The following is a 16494-nucleotide window of genomic DNA, read 5'->3' on the forward strand; positions in this document are numbered from 1 at the left end:
GGTCGCAGTGGTGGGTAGTATATGGGGCTTTGGTGACAAAATGGATGGCACTGTGATAGACTGCATCCAATTTGTTGAGTAGAGTGTTGGAGGCTATTTTGTAAATGACATTGCCGAAGTCAAGGATCAATAGGATAGTCAGTTTTACGAGGGTATGTTTGGCAGCATGAGTGAAGGATGCTTTGTTGTGAAATAGGAAGTCGATTCTAGATTTAATTTTGGAATGGGGATGTTTAATGTGAGTCTGGAAGGAGAGTTTACAGTCTAACCAGACACCTAGGTATTTGTAATTGTCAACATATTCTAAGTCAGAACCGTCAGCGATCGGTTGAAGAGCATGCATTTAGTTTTACTTGCATTTAAGAGCAGTTGGAGGCCACGGAAGGAGAGTTGTATGGCATTGAAGCTCGTCTGGAGGTTAGTTAACACAGTGTCCAAAGAAGGGCCAGAGGTATACAGAATGGTGTTGTCTGCATAGAGGTGGATCAGAGAATCACCAGCAGCAAGAGCGACATCATTGATTTATACAGAGAAAAGAGTCGTCCCGAGAATTGAACCCTGTGGCACCCCCCTCAGCGTGGCTGAGGTGCACCCATGACCAGCTCGGAAACCAGATTGCATAGTGGAGAAGGTACGGTGGCATTCGAAATGGTCGGTGATCTGTTTGTTAACTTGGCTTTCAAAGACCTTAGAAAGGCAAGGTAGGATAGATATAGGTCTGTAATAGTTTGGGTCTAGAGTGTCTCCCCCTTTGAAGAGGGGGATGACTGCGGCAGCTTTCCAATCTTTGGGGATCTCAGACGATATGAAAGAGGTTGAACAGGCTAGTAATAGAGGTTGCAACAATTGCGGTGGATAATTTTAGAAAGGGATGGTCTAGATTGTCTAGCCCGGATGAATCGTAGGGGTCAAGATTTTGCAGCTCTTTCAGAACATCAGCTATCTGGATTTACGTGAAGGAGAAATGGGGGAGGCTTGGGAAAGTTGCTGTGGGGGGTGCAGGGCTGTTGACTGGGGTAGGGGTTGCCAAGTGGTAACAGATTTAAAGAAGTGAAGTAGACAAACTGCTAGTGTTTTTAAAAGTTCTATGAGTGAGGGAAAAGCAGCCAACAAGTGCTCAGCATATGTGGGAACTCCTTCAAGACTGTTTTATTCCCCTTTTGTGTTGTTCAGCCTACTGACATGAATACATACACTACCGTTCAAAAGTTTGGGGTCACTTAGAAATGTCCTTGTTTTGAAAGAAAAGCACTTTTCTGTAATATAAAATATAAAATTTATCAGAAAAACAGTGTAGACATTGTTAATGTTGCAAATGACTATTGAGGCTGGAAACTGCTTTAAAAAAAAATATATTTCTTTTTATATTGAATATCTACATACAGTGGGGAGAACAAGTATTTGATACACTGCCGATTTTGCAGGTTTTCCTACTTACAAAGCATGTAGAGGTCTGTAATTATTATCATAGGTACACTTCAACTATGAGAGACGGAATCTAAAACAAAAATCCAGAAAATCACATTGTATGATTTTTAAGTAATTAATTTGCATTTTATTGCATGACATAAGTATTTGATACATCAGAAAAGCAGAACTTAATATTTGGTACAGAAACCTTTGTTTGCAATTACAGAGATCATACAATTCCTGTAGTTCTTGACTAGGTTTGCACACACTGCAGCAGGGATTTTGGCCCACTCCTCCCTACAGATCTTCTCCAGATCCTTCAGGTTTCGGGGCTGTCGCTGGGCAATACGGACTTTCAGCTCCCTCCAAAGATTTTCTATTGGGTTCAGGTCTGGAGACTGGCTAGGCCACTCCAGGACCTTGAGATGCTTCTTACGGAGCCACTCCTTAGTTGCCATGGCTGTGTGCTTCGTGTCGTTGTCATGCTGGAAGACCCAGCCACGACCCATCTTCAATGCTCTTACTGAGGGAAGGAGGTTGTTGGCCAAGATCTCGCGATACATGGCCCCATCCATCCTCCCCTCAATACGGTGCAGTCGTCCTGTCCCCTTTGCAGAAAAGCATCCCCAAAGAATGATGTTTCCACCTCCATGCTTCACGGTTGGGATGGTGTTCTTGGGGTTGTACTCATACTTCTTCTTCCTCCAAACACGGCGAGTGGAGTTAGACCAAAAAGCTCTATTTTTGTCTCATCAGACCACATGACCTTCTCCCATTCCTCCTCTGGATCATCCATATGGTCATTGGCAAACTTCAGACAGGCCTGGACATGCACTGGCTTAAGCAGGGGGACCTTGCGTGCGCTGCAGGATTTTAATCCATGACGGCGTAGTGTGTTACTAATGGTTTTCTTTGAGACTGTGGTCCCAGCTCTCTTCAGGTCATTGACCAGGTCCTGCCGTGTAGTTCTGGGCTGATCCCTCACCTTCCTCATGATCATTGATGCCCCACGAGGTGAAATCTTGCATGGAGCCCCAGACCGAGGGTGATTGACCGTCATCTTGAACTTCTTCCATTTTCTAATAATTGCGCCAACAGTTGTTTCCTTCTCACCAAGCTGCTTGCCTATTGTCCTGTAGCCCATCCCAGCCTTGTGCAGGTCTACAATTTTATCCCTGATGTCCTTACACAGCTCTCTGGTCTTGGCCATTGTGGAGAGGTTGGAATCTGTTTGATTGTGTGTGGACAGGTGTCTTTTATACAGGTAACGAGTTCAAACAGGTGCAGTTAATACAGGTAATGAGTGGAGAACAGGAGGGCTTCTTAAAGAAAAACTAACAGGTCTGTGAGAGCCGGAATTCTTACTGGTTGGTAGGTGATCAAATACTTATGTCATGCAATAAAATGCAAATTAATTATTTAAAAATCATACAATATGATTTTCTGGATTTTTGTTTTAGATTCCGTCTCTCACAGTTGAAGTGTACCTATGATAAAAATTACAGACCTCTACATGCTTTGTAAGTAGGAAAACCTGCAAAATCGGCAGTGTATCAAATACTTGTTCTCCCCACTGTAGGTGTACCGAGGCCCATAATCAGCAACCATCACTCCTGTGTTCCAATGTAATGTTGTGTTAGCTAATCCAAGTGTATCATTTAAAAAAATGGTTTTGTAATGATCAATTAGCCTTTTTTAAATGATAAACTTGGATTAGCTAACACAACGTGCCATTGGAACACAGGAGTGATGGTTGCTGGTAATGGGCCTCTGTACGCCTATGTAGATATTCCATAAAAAAATCAGCCGTTTCCAGCCACGATAGTCATTTACAACATTAACAATGTCTACACTATTTCTGATCAATTTGATATTTTATTTTACTTTTTTTATTTTTTAATTTTTTTAATTTTTCAAAACAAGGACATTTATAAGTGACCTTTTTTTAAATGTAGTGTATGTCACCCGGTACAGCCAGAAGAGGACCTGGTTCCTCTCTAAGTTTATTCCTAGGTTCCTGCTTTCTAGGAAGTTTGTCATAACCACTGTGCTTCTACATCTGCATTGCTTGCTCTTTTATGGTTTTAGGCTGGATCTCTGTAAAGCACTTTGACAACTGCTGATGTAAAAAGGGCTTCGTAAAATACATTTGATATGTACAGTACCAGTCAAAAGTTTGGACACACCTACTCATTCAAGGGTTTTTCTTTCTGCATTGTAGAATAATAGTGAAGACATCAAAACTATGAAACAACATATATGGAATCGTGTAGTAACCAAATAAGTGTTAAACAAATCAATATATTTGAGATTCTTCAAAGTAGCCACCCTTTGCCTTGACAGCTTTGCAAACTCTTGGCATTCTCTAAACCAGCTTCATACGGTAGTCACCCAGAATGCATTTCAACTAACAGGAGTGCCGTCGTAAAAGTTAATTTGGGAAATATCTTTCCTTAATGGGTTTGAGCCAAACAGTTGTGTTGTGACAAGGTAGGGGTGGTATACAGAAGAGAGCCCTATTTGTTAAAAAAACAAGTTCATATTATGGCAAGAACAGCTCAAATAAGCAAAGAGAAACAACATTCCATCATTACTTTAAGACCTGAAGCTCAGTCAATGGAACATTTCAATAACTTTGACAGTTTCTTCAAGTGCAGTCGCAAAACCATCAAGCGCTATGATGAAACTGGCTTTCGTGAGGATCGCCACAGGAATGGAAGACCCAGAGTTACCTCTGCTGCAGGGGATAAGTTCATTAGAGTTACCAGCCTCAGAAATTGCAGGCCAAATAAATGCTTCAGAGTTCAAGTAACAGACGCATCAACTGTTCAGAGGAGACTGTGTGACTCGGGCCTTCATGGTCGGATTGATGCAAAGAAACCACTACTAAAACACACCAATAAGAAGAGACTTGCTTGGGCTAAGAAACACGAGCAATGGAAATTAGACCTGTGGAAATCTGTCCTGTGGTCGGATGAGTCCAAATTTCAGATTTTTGCTTTTAACCGCCGTGTCTTTGTGAGACGCAGAGTAGGTGACCGGATGATCTCCGCATGTGTATTTCCTACCGTGGAGCATGGAGGAGGTGTGACTTTGTGGGGATGCTTTGCTGGTGACACTGTCTGATTTACTTATAATTCAAGGCACATGTAACCAGCATGGCTACCACAGCATTCTGCAGCGATACGCCATTCCAGCTGGTTTGGGCTTAGTGGGACTCATTTGTTTTTCAACAAGATGACCCAACACACCTCCAGGCTGTGTAAGGGCTATTTGACCAAGAAGGAGAGTGATGGAGTGCTGTATCAGATGACCTGGCCTCCACAATCACCAGACCGTAACCCAATTGAGATGGTTTAGGATGAGTTGGATTGCAGAGTGAAGGAAAAGCAGCTTGCTCAGCATATGTGTGAACTTCAAGACCGTTGGAAAAGCATTCCTGGTGAAGCTGGTTGATAGAGTGCCAAGACTGTGCCAAGCTGTCAAGGCAAGGGGTGAATACTTTGAACAATCTAAAATACAAGCTATTTTGATTTAACACTTTTTGGGGGTGGGGTTACTACATGATTCCATATGTGTAATACCATAGTTTTGATGTTTCACTATTATTATTCAATGTAGAAAATAGTAAAAATGAAGAAAAACCCTTGAATGAGTAGGTGTGTCAACTTCTGACTGGTACTGTATATTACACCAACTGACTGGTTCTTCTGATGTTCACACAGGAGATGATGTTGAGACATTCTCTACATCCAGAGAGCAACAGCAGGAAGATCACAGAGCTAAGAGGTCTCACCACTGCCCACATTGTGAGGAGATTTTTCCAGTTATATCAAAGCTAAAAAAACACCAAAAAATACATACAGGAGAGACTCTGTATTCCTGCACTGACTGTGGGAAGAGATTCACAACACCAGCTCCGCTAAAAGTTCATCAGAGAACACACAAAGGAGAGAAGCCTTACTCCTGCTCTGACTGTGGAAAGAGTTTCTCTCAACTGCGTCACCTAAAACAACATGAACGTATACACACAGGAGAGAAGCCTTACTCCTGCTCTGACTGTGGGGCGAATTTCTCTCAACTGGGCCACTTAAAACGTCATCAAGGTATACATAAAGGAGAGAAGCCTTACTCCTGCTCTGACTGTAGAAAGAGTTTCTCCCTCTCGAGCTACCTAAAACAACATGAACGTATACACAGAGGAGAGAAGCCTTACTTTTGCTCTGACTGTGGAAAATGCTTCATAACATCAATTGTTCTAAAAGTTCACCGGAGAACACACACTGGAGAAAGGCCTTACTTCTGCTCTGACTGTGGAAAAGGCTTCACAACATCATCTGAGCTAAAAGTTCACCAGAGAACACACACAGGAGAGAAGCCTTACTCTTGCTCTGACTGTGGAAAAGGCTTCACAACATCATCTGAGCTAAAAGTTCATCAGAGAACACACACAGGAGAGAAGCCTTACTCCTGCTCTGACTGTGGAAAGAGTTTCTCTCAACTGCATCACCTAAAACAACATGAACGTATACACACAGGAGAGAAGCCTTACTCCTGCTCTGACTGTGGGGCGAATTTCTCTCAACTGGTCAACTTAAAAAGTCACCAGGCTATACATAAAGGAGAGAAGCCTTACTCCTGCTCTGACTGTAGGAAGAGCTTCTCTCAACTGGGCTACTTAAAACGTCACCAAGGTATACATAAAGGAGAGAAGCCTTACTCCTGCTCTGACTGTAGAAAGAGTTTCTCCCTCTCGAGCTACCTAAAACAACATGAACGCATACACAGAGGAGAGAAGCCTTACTTTTGCTCTGACTGTGGAAAATGCTTCATAACATCAACTGTTCTAAAAGTTCACCGGAGAACACACACAGGAGAGAAGCCTTACTCCTGCTCTGACTGTAGGGCGAGTTTCTCTCAATCGAGCCACCTAAAACAACATGAACGTATACACACAGGAGAGAAGCCTTACTCCTGCTCTGACTGTGGAAAATGCTTCACACAATCATCTGAGCTAAAAGTTCACCAGAGAACACACACAGGAGAGAAGCCTTACTTCTGCTCTGACTGTGGGGCGAGTTTCTCTCAATCGGGCCACCTAAAACAACATGAACGTATACATACAGGAGAGAAGCCTTACTCTTGCTCTGACTGTAGGAAGAGTTTCTCTCAAATGGGCCAGTTAAAAAGACACCAAGGTATACATAATGGACAGTAGCCTTACTCCTGCTCTGACTGTGGAAAATGTTTTAAATCATCAACTGAGCTAAACGGTCATCGGTCATTCGTTACCTCTTTCATGCCCTGCCTCCAGTCCACTTACCGATATCTGAACAAGAGAGCCTCATCAAAATTGCAACAAGCGGTTCTGTGAAAATTGAATTTAATCAGAAGCTACTGACAGATTTCTGGATTGGGCTGCGCTCAGAGTATCCTGCCTTGTCAAATCGCGCTGTTAAGACACTGATGCCCTTTGCAACCACGTACCTATGTGAGGGTGGATTCGTGGCCCTCACTAGTATACAAACTAAATACAGGCACAGACTGTGTGTGGAAAAGGATTTAAGACCGACTCTCTCCAATACAATCCAACATTGCAGAGTTATGTGCATCCTTTCAAGCACACCCTTCTCATTAAGTTATTCACAATTTTCAATGAGCAAGTAAGGTTTTATATGTAAGATGGCTAAATAAAGAGCAAAATTGATTATTGTTATTTGTGCCCTTGTCCTATAAGAGCTCTTTGTCACAACCAGGCTTGTGGGAAGTGACAAACTCAAGCCTGTGTGACAGGCTAACAATATTTGAGAGTGCGCAGACCCTGGTGCTAGAGGGGGGACGCAGCTGGAGGTTGAATGTTTGAAGGGTTACGGGACTATAAACATTTTAGGAACCGCTGGTCTAGATAATCCCAGTTCCTGCTGTGTCATGCTGATGGGAAGACTAGGGTATGGAGAACCATGAGTGCATGCACCCATGCCGTGTGTCAGCATTGCAGGGTGGTGGTGATGGTGTAGGGTGTGTTTTCATGGCACACATTGGGCCCCTTGATAAAAGTGGAGCAACGTTTTAATGCCACAGGATGTCTAAACATCATTGCCAATCAGGTGCATCCCTTTATGGCAGCAATGTATCCAGCTGCAAATGTATGTTTTCAGCAGGATTATGCCACAAGGCTTGTCCAGGAATGGTTCCATGGGAACCATGACAGGGAATTCAGCTTACTGCAGTGGCCTGCCGAGTCACCAGATCTCAATCCAATTGTGCATCTGTGGGAGGAGATGGAAGGAGCTATTCAGAGTAGAGATCCACTCCCAGCCAACTTGACACAGTTGTAGGAAGCATTGGAGTCAACATGGGCCAGCATCCCTGTGGAACACACTCAATATTAGGAAACTGTTTCTCATGTTTTGTACACTCCGTGTATATCAGATAAAGATAGTGTGATGATCTGTTGTTAGGCATTAGTTTGGGTGGATTATTTTATATTACTAAACAAGCTATGAATCAACTACTTGTGTTTATTGATCTGGTGGCAGGCAGCCTAACGGTTAAGAATGTTGGGCCAGTAACATAAAGGTTGCTGGTTTGAATCCTGAGCCAACTAGGTGAATAATCTGTCATTGTGCCCTTGAGCAAGGCAATTAACCCTTATTTGTCCTGTAAGTCTCTCTGGATAAGAACATCTGCTAAGTGACAAGAATGTAATGAAAATAATGTTTGTACATGAATTCGTGCTGGGAAACCACTTTTTTCTCATGTGTATAATTAAATGAAATAAACTGTTTGAAGTGTAATACTGTATATACAATACACAACATTATCACTTTGTTGACCCTGGTCAGAGGTACAGGACCATAGTAAACTAGACTATGTAGCTGCTGTTGTTAGTAGCTTACAGTTTCCATGTAATACAGCATGTCAAATCCCTAATGATTAGGTGTATAGGCTGCTACATTTATGGTTGTGTCTGTCGGCAGTGATGTGTTATCAGGCTGAATAACTACCGGAGGGAAGTGGAGAGCGCGCATTGAGCTTTGTGCGTTGTGCCCGGCCCGCCCGACATGGTCAAGAGACGCGGAGAACCTGCAGCAGCACTCTGATGTGAAGAACAGCCCTTACAAAAATGTAGGATTGTAGTACAATGAAGAGAAAAAAGTAGCATGGTATTTTCTTGGGCTGGTAGTGACCAAAAACAATATGTTTTCATTGTACTAGAGGCCTAGGAACATAGAAGAAACTGCCAGATGTGTCATAATAGCCCGGAAGTAAAGCCGCACTGGGAGACACATTTGAAATGGAATACATTGAATACATGCAGCAGGGTGGAACAATCACAGTAAAACATTATTTAAATGTATTGTTGGAAGGACTGTGGTCACCATTCATGTAATACATTAAATATATACATCAGATGGTATTGGGGAGCTATTTCATAGGGTTTTCACAGGTACATTATTTACCCATTTCAATCTTATACCAACCAACCCTATGGTTGGTGTGACTGTATTGGACAGAGCAGACCATCTGATATGCCCTTACATTTTAATTCCAGGTTGCATATTACAATATTTAAGAGGACCAGTGCTTCTACAATGAAACACATCTCACATCTGTGCTGTTTGAGAGAGATGTTGTTAGACTACATTGTATTGTTGTTTCCTCTTCTGAGGGCACTGGTGGGGAACAACAATTTCAATTCACATAGACAATGAGTCCTTCAAGTTTAGCACTAAATCCACACGTTTTAATTATCTGTTTGATGATGAAGGGGGAGATTGAATTAAGCAATGAGGCCCGAGGAGGTGTGGTATATGGCCAATATACGACGGCTAAGGGCTGTTCTTCTCGTTGAACTGGTTACCAATGTAATTAGATCAGTAAAAGTTAATGTTTTGTCATACCCAGCCAATCAGCATTCAGGGCTCGAACCACCCAGTTTAGAATTTGCAATTTTGGTTGACAACTAGGTTTGGCCTCCAGTCAATTTGTTGCTGAGTTAGTAGCTAGTCTGCAGGCCAGAACATTATTAGCCTATTAACAAATAGCTTATAGCTGCCCAATTCATAGTCCTACACAGTGTAGGCTACACTACACATTTAACACGTGGTTAGTGGGCTAATCAATTCAATGACCATAACATAATAATGTCGATCTGATTACAGTGGTAAAATCACAAATATCTATTTAATAGTGCTACCTGTTCTGTTACAATATATTCATTGTATTTATTTAATGCCAAAACAGTGTGTCTTGTTTGCATCGACACTGTCGCTGTTTGCAAAGAATTCAATCTGAGATGTCATTATGAATGTAAGCATGGTACTTTCAGAAGTAGATTTTCCACCCCAGACATGAGGCTGAAGTCCAACGCAGAAAGGAAGGTGGGCCTAAGGAGTGAACACCCTGTGTGTTTTACAGTGGTGATTTTAGCATGTACATATTTTATTGTTATTTAACCTTAATTTAACTAGGCGGTTCTTATGACTTACACAAATCCACAAGGAGTCAGTAGAAACCATTTTTGTTTTTAGCAAGTCAGCCATATCAGCTATGTTTTTTAAAAGGCATTATATATGGCTGAATTAACTTCTTCGCTACCCGACTAAACTCTGGTGGCTGATAGCCAGGTGTAGCAGTGGTAAGGATTCACTCCATGGTGTTGAAAGGAAAGCTCAAGGTTTATGCTGAACTAACTGACATTCTGTTACAAATGGTTTACTATTCTGGATTTAGACTGTCTGCTAATTCAGGTCTAAGAAGGGGTTCAATCTATTCCTTTTGACAATGTAGGACTACTGAAACCATTGTAAGACAGACTAAGTCATGGATATAATATGTCTCTCTCTGTAAGTCATGGATATAATATGTCTCTCTGTAAGTCATGGATATAATATCTCTCTCTGTAAGTCATGGATATAATACAGTGAGGGAAAAAAGTATTTGATCCCCTGCTGATTTTGTACGTTTGCCCACTGACAAAGAAATTATCAGTCTGTAATTTTAATGGTAGGTTTATTTGAACAGTGAGAGACAGAATATCAACAAAAAAATCCAGAAAAACGCATGTCAAAAATGTTATGAATTGATTTGCATTTTAATGAGGGAAATAAGTATTTGACCCCTCTGCAAAACATGACTTAGTACTTGGTGGCAAAACCCTTGTTGGCAATCACAGAGGTCAGACGTTTCTTGTAGTTGGCCACCAGGTTTGCACACATCTCAGGAGGGATTTTGTCCCACTCCTCTTTGCAGATCTTCTTCAAGTCATTAAGGTTTCGAGGCTGACGTTTGGCAACTCGAACCTTCAGCTCCCTCCACAGATTTTCTATGGGATTAAGGTCTGGAGACTGGCTAGGCCACTCCAGGACCTTAATGTGCTTCTTCTTGAGCCACTCCTTTGTTGCCTTGGCCGTGTGTTTTGGGTCATTGTCATGCTGGAATACCCATCCACGACCCATTTTCAATACCCTGGCTGAGGGAAGGAGGTTTTCACCCAAGATTTGACGGTACATGGCCCCGTCCATCGTCCCTTTGATGCGGTGAAGTTGTCCTGTCCCTTTAGCAGAAAAACACCCCCAAAGCATAATGTTTCCACCTCCATGTTTGACGGTGGGGATGGTTTCTTGGGGTCATAGGCAGCATTCCTCCTCCTCCAAACACGGCAAGTTGGGTTGATGCCAAAGAACTCCATTTTGGTCTCATCTGACCACAACACGTTCACCCAGTTGTCCTCTGAATCATTCAGATGTTCATTGGCAAACTTCAGACGGGCATGTATATGTGCTTTCTTGAGCAGGGGGACCTTGCGGGCGCTGCAGGATTTCAGTCCTTCACGGCATAGTGTGTTACCAATTGTTTTCTTGATGACTATGGTCCCAGCTGCCTTGAGATCATTGACAAGATCCTCCTGTGTAGTTCTGGGCTGATTCCTCACCGTTCTCATGATCATTGCAACTCCACGAGGTGAGATCTTGCATGGAGCCCCAGGCTGAGGGAGATTGACAGTTCTTTTGTGTTTCTTCCATTTGCGAATAATCACAGAAACTGTTGTCACCTTCTCACCAAGCTGCTTGGCGATGGTCTTGTAGCCCATTCCAGCCTTGTGTAGGTCTACAATCTTGTCCCTGACATCCTTGGAGAGCTCTTTGGTCTTGGCCATGGTGGAGAGTTTGGAATCTGATTGATTGATTGCTTCTGTGGACAAGTGTCTTTTATATAGGTAAGAAACTGAGATTAGGAGCACTCCCTTTAAGAGTGTGCTCCTAATCTCCGTTCGTTACCTGTATGAAAGACACCTGGGAGCCAGAAATCTTTTTGATTGAGAAGGGGTCAAATACTTATTTCCCTCATTAAAATGCAAATCAATTTATAACATTTTTGACATGCATTTTTCTGGATATTTTTGTTGTTATTCTGTCTCTCACTGCTCAAATAAACCTACCATTAAAATTATAGACTGATAATTTCTTTGTCAGTGGGCAAACGTACAAAATCAGCAGGGGATCAAATACTTTTTTCCCTCACTGTATGTCTCTCTGTAAGTCATGGATATAATATGTCTCTCTGTAAGTCATGGATATAATATGTCTCTCTGTAAGTCATGGATATAATATGTCTCTCTGTAAGTCATGGATATAATATGTCTCTCTATAAGTCATGGATATAATATGTCTCTCTATAAGTCATGGATATAATATGTCTCTGTTTGTAACAACAATTATTCTCCATCACCTCCTCTCTTAAGTGTCTGTCCAACTTCTAAGCCCTGGAACCTCAGTTGACACACATCATGTCCGACCACAAAGTTTCTGGCTACAGGGGATTTCTCATCACCAGTTCTGATGTTGCTCTTGTTCTCTGTAATACAAACTTTCAATTCCCTTTTAAACGTTCCAACATCATAATAGCCACATGGGCACATCAAGAAATATACCACAAGTGTTGTTTGACAGGAAATTCTACCCGACATACATTTTCTTTCCGGTATGAGGGTGAAGGAAGAAATACACCTTGGTCATTACATTACAGTTGTCACAATGACAAGAGGGTGGATAGGAAATGCTGAGGGGAAACATATTCATCTGCTCCTACCAGACTGTCCCTCAGGTTTCTAGCATGTTTATCTGCTCCTACCAGACTGTCCCTCAGGTTTCTAGCATGTTTATCTGCTCCTACCAGACTGTCCCTCAGGTTTCTAGCATGTTTATCTGTTCCTACCAGACTGCCCCTCAGGTTTCTAGTATGTTTATCTGCTCCTACCAGACGGTCCCTCAGGTTTCTAGTATGTTTATCTGTTCCTACCAGACTGTCCCTCAGGTTTCTAGTATGTTTATCTGTTCCTACCAGACTGTCCCTCAGGTTTCTAGTATGTTTATCTGCTCCTACCAGACGGTCCCTCAGGTTTCTAGTATGTTTATCTGCTCCTACCAGACTGTCCCTCAGGTTTCTAGTATGTTTATCTGTTCCTACCAGACTGTCCCTCAGGTTTCTAACATGTTTATCTGCTCCTACCAGACGGTCCCTCAGGTTTCTAGTATGTTTATCTGCTCCTACCAGACTGTCCGTCAGGTTTCTAGTATGTTTATCTGCTCCTACCAGACTGTCCCTCAGGTTTCTAGTATGTTTATCTGCTCCTACCAGACTGTCCCTCAGGTTTCTAGTATGTTTATCTGCTCCTACCAGACTGTCCCTCAGGTTTCTAGTATGTTTATCTGCTCCTACCAGACTGTCCCTCAGGTTTCTAGTATGTTTATCTGCTCCTACCAGACTGTCCCTCAGGTTTCTAGTATGTTTATCTGCTCCTACCAGACTGTCCCTCAGGTTTCTAGTATGTTTATCTGCTCCTACCAGACGGTCCCTCAGGTTTCTAGTATGTTTATCTGCTCCTACCAGACTGTCCCTCAGGTTTCTAGTATGTTTATCTGCTCCTACCAGACTGTCCCTCAGGTTTCTAGTATGTTTATCTGCTCCTACCAGACTGTCCCTCAGGTTTCTAACATGTTTATCTGCTCCTACCAGACTGTCCCTCAGGTTTCTAGTATGTTTATCTGCTCCTACCAGACTGTCCCTCAGGTTTCTAGCATGTTTATCTGCTCCTACCAGACTGTCCCTCAGGTTTCTAGTATGTTTATCTGCTCCTACCAGGCTGTCCCTCAGGTTTCTAGTATGTTTATCTGCTCCTACCAGACTGTCCCTCAGGTTTCTAGTATGTTTATCTGCTCCTACCAGACTGTCCCTCAGGTTTCTAGTATGTTTATCTGCTCCTACTAGACTGTCCCTCAGGTTTCTAACATGTTTATCTGCTCCTACCAGACTGTCCCTCAGGTTTCTAGTATGTTTATCTGCTCCTACCAGACTGTCCCTCAGGTTTCTAGTATGTTTATCTGCTCCTACCAGACTGTCCCTCAGGTTTCTAACATGTTTATCTGCTCCTACCAGGCTGTCCTTCGTGTTTCTACTATGTTTATCTGCTCCTACCAGACTGTCCCTCAGGTTTCTAACATGTTTATCTGCTCCTACCAGGCTGTCCCTCGTGTTTCTAACATGTTTATCTGCTCCTACCAGGCTGTCCCTCAGGTTTCTAGTATGTTTATCTGCTCCTACCAGACTGTCCCTCAGGTTTCTAGTATGTTTATCTGCTCCTACCAGACTGTCCCTCTCCTACCAGACTGTCCCTCAGGTTTCTAACATGTTTATCTGCTCCTACCAGACTGTCCCTCAGGTTTCTAGCATGTTTATCTGCTCCTACCAGGCTGTCCCTCAGGTTTCTAGTATGTTTAAAAGAGAATCAAGAGATATTCTCAAAAGCCCGGCCCACAGAGGGGTACCAGTCCTAAATAGAAGTCAGAGATCAACCTCCTGGTTCTCCCCTGTGGAGGCCACACCCCCTCCCGTTGTTACTGTGTGTATGAACACATTTTGAACAGTACAGCTTCCTAAAATGCTGTGGTGCCGACTAACACAATAGGAAAGGTTGTGGTAGATGTGGGCCATCACAGGTGAGTTCACAGCTCTTTCACTCTGAACATTCATATCAACAACTCACCCTGAAATGGACCATCAATACCAGAGTTCTAGAAGGCTATTTACATAATCACCTGGGCATTTCAACACCCTGACCCTCATTATAGTCCTAAGCATATATTGTTTATCTGGCTACTGTTTAAAATGCTAACTTCGTAGCATTTGTGGCACAAATCTGTTGCAAGTCAATGGTACGTATACAGTCACAGTGAAAGCCTGCTTACTTTACCTTTGACCTGCCAAAATATAGTCTGTTTTGCAGGGCTAACTTACGCAATTCTTTCATTTCCCCATTTCATTCTTCCAGGGCATTTCGAATAGCATTGCCAATTTTCTCTCTGTGTCTAGAGATGTCTGGAATTTGATCTAACGCACATGCAACTTCATACCCAGGAAAAACCACTGCAAAGAACCTGGAGGCCGGCGCCTGAGTGATGTCAGCTAGAGAACTCTTATCTCTCCTCATTCCAGGAGGTCTGTAGTCTGTGAACAAAGCCTGCAGATCCCTGTCATTATTCTGAACGGTTCTTACAGCTGTCACCACAAACCCTACAGTACATGTCCCTCCCCAGTTCCATGGAATGCTATAGTAAGCCATTTTTCCACACAACCAATAGGTTCCATTCGGAGCTCCTCTGAAAGGGATAATAACATTATAGACTGAAATACCATAACTAACTTTATCAGGTTCCCCAGTGTCGGCATTGTTAACAGTTAACTTAGAGGTATTGGATCCATTGTAATACATTGTACAATTACATTCTAGTTCACCCAAATGATTTCCTCGGTTCTCCTCTAATACACCAAGGGGCTGTCATCACTCCTGCTACTGAAATAGGTGGGAGTAAAGTATTATCTGGCCTAGCAAACGACGGTGGGCCTGTGGTTGTACAATGCAGAGAATGTCAAATCAAATCAAATTTTATTTGTCACATACACATGGTTAGCAGATGTTAATGCGAGTGTAGCGAAATGCTTGTGCTTCTAGTTCCGACAATGCAGTAATAACCAACAAGTAATCTAACCTAACAATTCCACAACTACTACCTTATACACACAAGTGTAAAGGGATAAAGAATATGTACATAAAGATATATGAATGAGTGATGGTACAGAACGGCATAGGCAAGATGCAGTAGATGGTATAGAGTACAGTATATACATATGAGATGAGTAATGTAGGGTATGTAAACATTATATTAAGTGGCATTGTTTAAAGTGGCTAGTGGTACATTTTTACATAATTTCCATCAATTCCCATTATTAAAGTGGCTGGAGTTGAGTCAGTATGTTGGCAGCGGCCGCTAAATGTTAGTGGTGGCTGTTTTACAGTCTGATGGCCTTGAGATAGAAGCTGTTTTTCAGTCTCTCGGTCCCTGCTTTGATGCACCTGTACTGACCTCGCCTTCTGGATGATAGCGGGGTGAACAGGCAGTGGCTTGGGTGGTTGTTGTCCTTGATGATCTTTATGGCCTTCCTGTGACATCGGGTGGTGTAGGTGTCCTGGAGGGCAGGTAGTTTGCCCCCGGTGATGCGTTCTGCAGACCTCACTACCCTCTGGAGAGCCTTACGGTTGTGGGCGGAGCAGTTGCCGTACCAGGCGGTGATACAGCCCGACAGGATGCTCTCGATTGTGCATCTGTAGAAGTTTGTGAGTGCTTTTGGTGACAAGCCGAATTTCTTCAGCCTCCTGAGGTTGAAGAGGCGCTGCTGCGCCTTCTTCACAACGCTGTCTGTGTGGGTGGACCAATTCAGTTTGTCCGTAATGTGTACACCGAGGAACTTAAAACTTTCCACCTTCTCCACTACTGACCCGTCGATGTGGATAGGGGGGTGCTCCCTCTGCTGTTTCCTGAAGTCCACAATCATCTCCTTTGTTTTGTTGACATTGAGTGTGAGGTTATTTTCCTGACACCACACTCCGAGGGCCCTCACCTCCTCCCTGTAGGCCGTCTCGTCGTTGTTGGTAATCAAGCCTACCACTGTAGTGTCATCCGCAAACTTGACGATTGAGTTGGAGTCGTGCATGGCCACGAAGTCGTGGGTGAACAGGGAGTA

General features: G+C 42.9%; 1 protein-coding gene across 1 annotated transcript in view; it reads left to right on the forward strand.

The window, feature by feature from the left end:
- LOC120033485 (zinc finger protein 239-like) overlaps positions 1-14918 on the forward strand; it is a 33098-nt gene extending 18180 nt beyond the window's left edge. The window contains exons 3-5 of the mRNA XM_038979853.1: positions 5312-6011; positions 6432-6524; positions 14908-14918. Coding sequence (XP_038835781.1) covers positions 5312-6011; positions 6432-6524; positions 14908-14918 — 804 coding nt within the window. The remainder of the gene's footprint in view (positions 1-5311; positions 6012-6431; positions 6525-14907) is intronic.
- Positions 14919-16494: the final 1576 nt, after the last annotated feature.

Source organism: Salvelinus namaycush, chromosome 40 (assembly GCF_016432855.1).
Source record: "Salvelinus namaycush isolate Seneca chromosome 40, SaNama_1.0, whole genome shotgun sequence".
Classification (NCBI taxonomy): Eukaryota; Metazoa; Chordata; class Actinopteri; order Salmoniformes; family Salmonidae; genus Salvelinus; species Salvelinus namaycush.